This window comes from Otolemur garnettii, unplaced genomic scaffold (genome assembly GCF_000181295.1).
Source record: "Otolemur garnettii isolate 467f Iridium unplaced genomic scaffold, OtoGar3 scaffold00288, whole genome shotgun sequence".
In the NCBI taxonomy this organism is placed as follows: Eukaryota; Metazoa; Chordata; class Mammalia; order Primates; family Galagidae; genus Otolemur; species Otolemur garnettii.
The window spans coordinates 866405-876806 of record NW_003852683.1 but is presented as its reverse complement, the minus strand read 5'-3'; the positions used below and the strand labels follow the sequence as shown (position 1 = coordinate 876806).

At 39.8% G+C, this 10402-nt stretch overlaps 1 protein-coding gene across 1 annotated transcript in view; it reads left to right on the top strand.

Annotated features, from left to right (window-relative positions):
* ZNF615 (zinc finger protein 615) overlaps positions 1 to 6515 on the top strand; it is a 14307-nt gene extending 7792 nt beyond the window's left edge. Inside the window, exons 2-4 of the mRNA XM_023508908.1 lie at positions 204 to 365; positions 627 to 719; positions 4609 to 6515. Of these exons, the coding sequence (XP_023364676.1) occupies positions 204 to 365; positions 627 to 719; positions 4609 to 6515 (2162 nt within the window). The remainder of the gene's footprint in view (positions 1 to 203; positions 366 to 626; positions 720 to 4608) is intronic.
* Positions 6516 to 10402: the final 3887 nt, after the last annotated feature.

The window sequence follows — 10402 nt, the reverse complement described above, 5'->3', positions numbered from 1 at the left end:
GAGTCTCCTGCCTCAGCCTCCCAAGTAGCTGGGACTACAGGCACCCGCCACAACGCCTGGCCATTTTTTTGGTTGCAGCCATCATTGTTGTTTGGCGGGTCCGGGCTGGGGATTCGAACCCGCCACCTTAAGTGTATGTGGCTGGTGCCTTAGCTGCTTGAGCCACAGGCGCCGAGCCTACATTCTTTTCATATCATCAAAAGAGTACCACGTTGTTAACAGGATTCTGTTATTACAGGAATCCCTGACATTTGATGATGTGTCTGTGAAATTCACCTGGGAGGAGTGGCAACTCCTGGGCTCTGCTCAGAAGGACCTGTACCGGGACATAATGTTGGAGAACTACAGCAACCTGGTATCAGTGGGTAAGGACAGTTGCCCTATGTTTCTTAGGGGGTCCCTGTTCGTCGCCTTCCATTTCTTACCTTCTGAAAGCTTTGGTGGACCTCTGGTACATTCATAGATGCTTCTCTTGCCCCACACAAGAGGGTATAATCTACACTGTCCTGAGAGAAAAGCCCTGATGTTAGAGATGTGAAACCTATTCAGTCTCTGAAATGTAACATTCTCCTTTCTTGACTTTGCCAGCCCAGTTGTGTAACTCTTCTGCTGTTTTCCATGAACAGGGTATCAAGCCAGCAAATCAGATATACTCTCCAAGTTGGAACCAGGAGAACTGTGGATGACAGAAGATGAAATCCACAGGCAAATTTGTTTTGGTGAGTGAGAGAACCAGCAAGGTGGGCATCCCTAGAAGTCATATTCTACTCACCCAGGGCAGGTGTCAAAACCTCCAGGGTATCTAAGGATATAGCAGCCTCTCTCTTCTCATGAAAGAGCTCTTTTTCTTGGTAGAAACGTAAAAAGAATATCTACCCCTCTTTTTTCTTCTGAGATCTCTTTTCTTTATTTAATATACATCTTGTTTTTATTTGCATAATTATCTTCTTCCTAGGATTTTCAAATCTTCCTTTTCTTTGTCCACTGACACTGTATCTCTGCGTAGGTTACCTTACTATGAAGTCCCACTTTCCAGCCCTCTAGAAAAAGAGAATTTGAATGTATTGTCTTATTGTTGATTACCTCACCTTCCTGCCCTATTAAGTGTCCCTTCATAATATCTGACTTCACCTGTGCCTTATGATAACCGGGTCTGAGCATTTTGTGGTTCTTTAGCTTCTCTTACTGCTGAGGGTTCACTATACATCTCTGTTCATTCTCTTTCCTCTTCTCACAGTTCTTAAAATAGTCCTTCATTCTCGAGAGTTAACCTTTTTTATTCTCTGGAAGAAGACTCCAAATTGTCTTCTCTGTTAATATTATCTAATATACACATTATTTCTTTTTTTTTTTTTTTTTTTTGAGACAGAGCCTCAAGCTGTCCCCCTGGGTAGAGTGCTGTGGCATTACAGCTCACAGCAACCTCCAACTCCTGGGCTCAAGCGAGTCTCCTGGATCAGCCTCCCAAGTAGCTGGGACCACAGGCGCCCGCCACAACGCCCAGCTATTTTTTGGTTGCAGCCGTCATTGTTGTTTGGCGAGTCTGGGCTGGGGATTCGAACCCGCCACCTTAGGTGTACGTGGCTGGCGCCTTAGCCGGTTGAGCTATAGGCGCCGAGCCCACATTATTTCTATGTACTTTACTTGTTTTCTTGGCAGCTGGCCTGTAACTTCCCATTTTGTGTGACAAACATGAACCATCTTCCCTCCAAGAAAAAATACTTTCAGCTATCCTTGTTTCAATTCACAGTCTCCTTCATATCTTAAATCTCAAATTCTCTTTATCCTGGTATTACCTTGAACATTCTCTTACATGCTGAGCTCTCTTCTTTAATCTCTATTTTTGAGATTAATTAGTCACTTAATATCCAGTATTATTTCTGTTCTAATTCAGATCAGAATTTATGTCTGCTACAAATTACTTTTCAGCCAGGTGCAGTGGCTCATGCCTGTAGTTTCAGCACTTGGGAGGCCAAGGTGGGTGGATTGTCTTCACAGGTTCAAGATCAACCTGAGCCAAAGAGAGACCCTGTCTCTAAAAAATAGCCAGAGGTTGTGGTGGGCACCTGTAGTCCCAGCTACTTGGGAAGCTGAGGCAAGAGGATCACTTGAACCCAAGAGTTTGGGGTTGCTGTGAGCTAAGATGCTACAGCACTCTACCAAGGGTGACCAAGTGAGACTCTGTCTAAAAAAAAAAAATTTACTTCCTTTATAGTTTTGCCAATTCTAAACTTTCATTATGTTACTGCTGCATTCATTTATTTTCTCATATTTTTTAGCAATGGTATTGAGATATAATGCACAGGGCAGCACCTATGGCTCAGTGAGTAGGGCGCTGGCCCGATATACCGAGGGTGGTGGGTTCATAACCCAGCCCCGGCCAAACCACAACAAAAAAATAGGCATTGTGAAGGGCACCTGTAGTCCCAGCTACTCCGGAGGCTGAGGCAAGAGAATCGCCTAAGCCTAGGAGTTAGAGGTTGCTGTGAGCTGTGAGATACCACGGCACTCTACCAAGGGTGATAAAGTGAGACTCTGTCTCAAAAAACAGAGATATAATGCACATATCATATAATTCACCTTTTTATTTATTTGTTTGTTTATTCATTTTTGAGACAGTCTCACTATGTTGCCCTGGGTAGAGTGCTTGGTGTCACAGCTCACAGCAACCTCAAACTCTTGGGCTTAAGTGATTCTCTTCCCTCAGCCACCCAAGTAGCCGGGACCACAGGCGCCTGCCACAACACCCAGCTATTTTTGTTGTCCTTGTTGTTTAGCAGGCCTGGCAGGGTTCGAACCCAAGAGCCCTGTGCATGTGGCTGGCACTCTAATTGCTGAGCTACAGGGACAAACCTCACCTTTTTTTTTGAAGTAGCATTTTTTCATGTGTTTGTTGACCATTAGACTTTCGCTTGAAAAGTTTCTGTTCAGGTCTTTTGCCCACTTTTTAATGGAGTTGTTTGATTTTTTCTTGCTGATTTGCTTGAGTTCTTTGTAGATTCTAATTATCAGCCCTTTATCAGATGTGTGTAGCATGCAAATATTTACAATGTGTTGTTTTTCAAAGTTGTATACTTTGTAGAATGGCTAAATTGAGCTAATTAACATATATACTACATCATATACTTACTTTTTTTTTATGATTAGAGTTCTTAAAATCTACTGTCTTAGCAGTTTTCGAAAGGCTCTCACATTCTTACTTACACTCTGGGACATTTGTTCAATATGCCTGGATTGCCAGTTGTGTACCTGGTCACAGTAGTCAATATTTGGTTCATTTCAGTGGGCTTAACAAATTCCAAAACTTAATATTATTAGAATGACTAAATCCTTGGCCTTCTGTTTGTCCATGTTTCCAAATACGATCTCATCCTGTGTTCTTTCTTTGGATAATTTTGGTATGTTCATGTTGCTATTTCCAGGTAAAACCTTTTCCAAGATTTATATATTCAACAAAAACCAATTTCTTTATGTTTGTGCTTAGATATGCAGTAACATCTTAAACTTTATATGTTTCACAATACCTATATGCTAGATTTTCCCTTCATTGCAGACTTCAGTAATACTTTTTATTTCATCATGAGGTTTATTTCCCCCTATCCGGTAGTTGAAGTCATATAACTTTTGGAATAACCTTTGAGTCCTCACTTTTTTTTTTTTTAACTCTTCCCATTCCCACCATTGAATCTGTTAATGAATCTTGTCTGTAACTATATCCTGATTTTCTTCATCTCCTATATCTTCATCTTTTCTTTCTCTCTTTTTTTTTTTTTTTTTTTGAGGCCCTTGGTAGAGTGCCATGACGTGGATAGCTCATAGCAACCTCAAACTCTTGGGCTCAAGTGATTCTCTTGCCTCAGCCTCTGAGGAATACAGGCACATACCACAGTGCCTGGCTATTTTTAGAGATGGAGTTTCACTCTTGCTTAGGCTGGTTTCAAACTCCTAAGCTCAAGCAATCTACCTACCTTGGCCTTCCAGAGTGCTAGGATCACAGGCGTGAACCACTGTGCCTGGCATACCTCCTATATTTCATTTGCCATTAACAACATTTCACAAATTATAGTTACTTTCTTTGGTTTTTAATACATTTTTCCATAACTAGAATTAAACCTTTGTGAAAATAAGAAATATTTTTATATCCCAAACATGAGCACAGTGGCTTACACATAGAAGTCATTCAGCAAATATTTTTAGAATAAATGAATATAGCCCTTGTCATTTGGGATTAACCTGTGTGGTCTGGTATTTCTCTAATTTCTATAGTCTGGTGTCCCACCAAATTCTGGGGTTCCCTGCTAAAAGTGACCTGTTTATATGTGACTATCTATACATTTTGTAAAGACCTATTTAGAAAAGCAACCAAATTTATATACACTGTAAATTATCTAACTTTTTTGGTACACTTACTGCTTTTACTTTATGGTGTATTCATGTTATTGTGTCTTACCAATATGCAGTATGTAAGAGATATTTATTTATACATGGAATTTCCTTTATAATAATATAAGGCTGTCACTGCAGAGTCACATGACAACAAGGTATTTCTTAAACAGTCTTACTCCAAAGGAAGATGATGGAATGATTCACTGTTTTCTTCTCTCCTAGAAATCAGAAACATTGATAATCCTCTGCAGGGTCATTTACAAGATCAAAGTATTCAGAAGAGAGGCCATTTCCTATTAAAGCAAAATTGTGTTATGTGTGACCTCCATGACAAACCTTTGAAATCAAATTTTAGTTCTGAAAACCAGAATAGAAGCTGTAACCTAAAGAACTCTGCTGAGTTTAATGGAAATGGGAAATGCCTTTTCCATCCTTTTCATGAACAATTTTATTCTGAAATTAAATTCCCCATAAGTACAAAACCCATCAAAAATGAATCCCAGGTCCTTAAGGAACAGAGAAGTCCCAACATAGAGAAAGCCCATGTATGTGGTAAATGTGGGAAAGGCTTCATCAAGTTTTCTCAGTTCTCTGATCATCAGAGAGTTCATACTGGAGAAAAACCTCATGGATGCTGTGTATGTGGGAAAGCATTCTCTAGAAAATCCAGGCTAACAGAACATCAGAGGATTCATTCAGGACTGAAACATTATGAATGCACTGACTGTGACAAAACTTTCCTTAAGAAATCACAATTCAATATACATCAGAAAACTCATATGGGAGAGAAACCTTATACATGTAGTGAATGTGGGAAAGCCTTCATCAAAAAGTGTCGGCTTATTTATCATCAGCGAACTCACACAGGAGAGAAACCCCATGGATGTAATGTATGTGAAAAGGCCTTCTCTACAAAGTTTAGTCTCATTACACATCAGAAAACTCATACAGGAGAGAAACCTTTTATATGTAATGAATGTGGCAAAGGCTTTATCGAGAAGAGGCGTCTTACTGCACATCATCGAACTCATACTGGTGAGAAACCCTTTGTATGCAGTAAATGTGGGAAAGGTTTCACTTTGAAGAACAGTCTAATCACACATCAGCAAACTCATACAGACGAGAAATTATATACATGTAGTGAATGTGGAAAAGGCTTTTCAGTGAAGCACTGTCTTATTGTACATCAACGAACTCATACTGGAGAGAAACCCTATATATGCAATGAATGTGGAAAAGCCTTCACTTTAAAGAGCCCTCTCATCAGACATCAGCGAACACATACAGGAGAGAAACCCTATGTATGCCCTGAATGTCGAAAAGGCTTCACCATGAAGAGTGATCTCATTGTACACCAGCGAACTCATACTGCAGAGAAGCCATATATGTGCAATGATTGTGGTAAAGGCTTCACTGTGAAGAGCCGCCTGATTGTACACCAACGAACTCATACAGGAGAGAAGCCCTATGTATGTAATGAATGTGGAAAAGGCTTTCCAGCAAAGATACGGCTAATTGGACATCAACGAACTCATACAGGAGAGAAACCTTACATATGCAGTGAATGTGGAAAAGGTTTCACCGAGAAGAGTCATCTCAATGTACATCGCCGCACTCATACTGGAGAGAAACCCTATATATGCAGTGAATGTGGCAAAGGCTTAACTGGGAAAAGCATGCTTATTGCACATTTGCGAACTCACACTGGGGAGAAACCATATATATGCAGTGAATGTGGAAAGGGCTTCACCATGAAGAGTACTCTCAGAATACATCAGCAAACTCATACTGAACAGAAACCATACAAATGTAACGAATGTGGTAAAACCTTCAGGAAGAAGACATGTTTTATACAGCATCAGCGATTTCACACAGGAAAGACTTCCTTTGAATGTACTGAGTGTGGAAAATTATCTTTGCGCAAAAATGATCTCATTACACATCAGAGAATTCACACAGGAGAGAAACCATATGAATGTAGTGAGTGTGGGAAAGCCTTCACTACAAAATCAGGGCTCAATGTTCATCAAAGAAAACATACAGGAGAGAGGCCCTATGGTTGCAATGATTGTGGGAAAGCTTTTGCCCATTTGTCTATCCTTGTTAAACACAAGAGAATTCATAGGTAGTCATTTTGGGCAAACCGTGCCAGTTGTTAAGTCCTCAAGATAATACAATATTTTTGAAGAATAACTTAATGATTGCAGGGTATGTATGTAGTCATCTATTTGTCATCAAAAAAGAAAATACACATACACATGCACACAAAGAAGATGTACAGGCTGGCCGCAGTGGCTCACCCTGTAATCCCAGCCCAAGGCAGGTGGATTGCTTGAGCTCATGAATTTGAGACCAGCCTGAGCATATGCAAAACCCCATCTCTACTAAAAATAGAATAACTGAGGCTAGAGGATCACTTGTGCCCAAGAGTTGAAGGTTGCTGTGAGCTATGACACTACGGCTCTCTACCCAGGGCAACAGCTGGGTACAAAAAAAAAAAGACATGTACAAAACAACTTCAATACAAACAGTTTTGTTTTTTTTTTTGAGACAGAGTCTCTGTCACTCTGGGTAGAGTGCTGTGGTATTATAGCTCACAGCAACCTCAGTTTCCTGGAATCAAGCTATCCTTTTGCCCCAGCCTCCCAAGTAGCTGGGACTACAGGCACCTGTCACGACATCCAGCTAGATTTTCTATTCTTGGTAGAGATGGAGTCTTGCTCTTGCTCAAGCTGGTCTCGAACTCCTGAACCAAGCAATCCACACTCCTCAGCCTCCCAGAGTGTTAGGATTACTGGCATGAGCTATGGCACCTGGTCTACAATCAGTTTTGATGAAATATTTTGGGACATTATGTTGAAAAAGTGTATATTGAGAAAAATTCTAGGAATATGGCTGAGTAGGAAAGCCTTAGGTAGGAAGACAGACTGTGTCATAAGTGATTATCATGGATCATCAAGGAACTACTAATAGTAGAAATGTTAATAATTATGGGAAAGTCTTTGTCCAGAAATAAGATCTTGATAGATTAAGAGAGTTCATAACAGAGAAATATTTTGCTATGGGAATATATGTGGGGAAATTAGACACTGGGGGACCCTGAGCCCCCCAAGAGAAAAATGTCTAAAAGCAAAATAGAGTTTAGGATTTTAACTGAGTAAAGAAACAGCTTGGCTTTAGTATTTCAATTGGTTTTTAATAAAAGTAGCTTTGCTGACTAAAAACAAGTCTGTGCAATTCTTGCACAAAACAGGTTTTAAGGAAGGTTTTAATGCAGCTTGCCTGCTTAAAGTTTAAATGGCCCAGGCACACTGGAATGCAAATGGCTGCATGCACATGCAGCATGCATGGCAACAGGTAATTGATCAAGCCTGCGGGTTGTACCTCTCCCTATAAAGGGAGATAAGTCTCCTGCCCTGAAGAGGGCTGGAATGCAGAAACCCTGTGAGAGAGGTGGGTGTTGCAGAAGTCACTGGGAACAGTGAGTGCAACCAAAACCCACACAGAGGGAGGACCTCTTGAGGGGAAATAAGAGGAAGGACTTCTTTCTCTCCCAGCTCCCAATGTGGTCATTGGCATCAGCCAGTTTGTCCCACAGTGGAACAAGGGGTCTACCATCCCATTTGGATCCCTGAAGGATGAGGCAAACCACGCAGATGTGGACACATCCCATTTGCCTTAAGGTTATGTTCCTAGTTTCTAATGGATGCACAGGCTAAGTATAGATAACTATCAATTAAGGAAGAGGAGATAATGGGAAAAAGCATATGTGTTCATACAATTGCTAATCAATGACACAAATAGCCCACAAGCTGATCTTTGCTCAGTTCTCCATTAGCTCATAGATGGCCCACCTAAAATTGTGGTAGAGAGAACTCAATAAAAGCTAATCGGTCAAAGCATAGAGTGCCTCCATTGTGTCTCACCATGCTTAATGAGGGACCCCTGGGCCCACCATAAACTTTGTCTTTGTGTCTTGTGTATTCATTTTCCCCATTTGGTCAATTCCACTTTAGCAGGTATCCCACGATCCTGGTGCAGGGTTGGTCCCCAACAAGGATTTACAATAAAATATTTTGTTCATCGTTTGCCAACAAATAATGCAAAAATAATACCTATAAATACATGAAATGTGAAAGACCTGTAGAAAAATATCAGAGAACTTAATGAAGAAAAGGGACCTTGTCAAAATTAATGAGAGCTCACTGTCAAAAGTCCAATCTTAGGTGATACATGTCAGGAGCATTTGGGAATAGGATAAAGTTAGCCGTACTTCTAGTTGCGTTGTCACAGATTTTTATGTAGTTTAAATTGTGACAGTTTCATCATGAATTAAATTTTAATATATTATAGGAGTAATATACTAGTACAATACAGGAGTATTCTATGCCTGCCTTGTATGTATGATTAACTCTTACATTTCTTTGGCTCTATGTTTGTGTTATACCAGAATACATAAAGTACTTCAAAATGAAACAATATAGCATATTGACTTCATACCTGTAATTGAATATATTTGGAATGTTTAAGTTTGTAGTAAAATCAAGGGTTATGAAAATAATATAACTTGTGTTTTTATGTTTTCATTTTTGAAATAACTTTAGATTCACAAAATCTTATTGAAGTATTTCAGAGTTCCCAAATGCCCTAAACCCAGCTTCTTCCAAAGGTAACACCTTACGTAACCATAATTCATTAGCAAATACAGGAAAGCGAAATTGTTACAGTACTGTTCTCTACCCAGTTTATTTGGATCTTGCCAGTGTTAACATGCATGTATTTGTTTGATTTTATATACAGTTTTAAGAAATTTTATCACAAATATTGGTTCCTGTAACCACAATCAATATTTAGAATATTGCATCAACCAGACTCCCTCATGCTACTTTTTTAGTCACATTCTTTCCTCAGTGCTAACACTTAGCAATCACAGATCTGTTCATTTCTAATTTTGTCATTAATAGAATGTTATGAAATGGAAACATAGGGCATGTTCCCTTTCTGAGACTGGCTATTTGACCTTAAGCACATTAATCTAAGTTTATACATGTTGTTCTATGTATCAGTAGTTGTTTAACTTTACTAGTGATTAGTAGTCTATGATATGGATATGCCACACCAGATGACCAAAGGGAGTACTTTGAAGGTGACTGCAGTGATATTCAGCAATGAGGTCTGTGGCACTTTTTCTAGGACAAGTTCATGAGCAATTGATCCAACATTATTGAAAATACTGCCTTTTTTCTATTAAGTTAATAGGAAACGATGAACATATGCAAAAATCATTTGTCCATACTTATGTCTATTTCTTGACTCTCCATTTTATTCTGTTGATGTATGTTTTTATCACTTTGCTAAAAATACTGTGTATAGTGATTACTGACATTCAGTGATTATAATTATAAAATCAAGTACTCCAGTTCTTTCAGCTTTATGTTTCCTTTTTCAAAATAGTTTTGTCTTCTCTAATTACCTTTTTTTCTTTCTTTTATGTTTTAGAAACAGAGTCTGACTTTGTCACCCTCAGTAAAGTGCTGTGCTGTCACAGCTCACAGCAACCTCCAGCTCTTGGGCTTAAGCAATTCTCTTGCCTCAGCCTCTTGAGTAGCTGGGACTACAGGCACCCACCACAATGCCCTGCTATTTTTTTGTTGCACTTTGGCCGGAGCAGGTTCAAACCCACCACCCTTGGTATATGGGGCCTGCACCCTACTCACAGAGCCAAAGGTGCCGTCCTACCTTTGCTTTTCTATTTAAACTCTAGTATAAGCATGTTTATATCTATAAAAACTCCTTTGGGTTATACTGAGGGTGGTGGGTTCAAACCCGGTCCTGGCCAAACTGCAACAAAAAAATAGCCAGGCACTGTGGTGGGCGCCTGTAGTCCCAGCTATTGGGGAGGCTGAGGCAAGAGAATCGCCTAAGCCCAAGAGCTGGAGGTTGCTGTGAGCTGTGACACCACTGTACTCGACCATGGGCAACAAAGACTCTGTCTCTAAAAAAAAAAAAAAAAAAA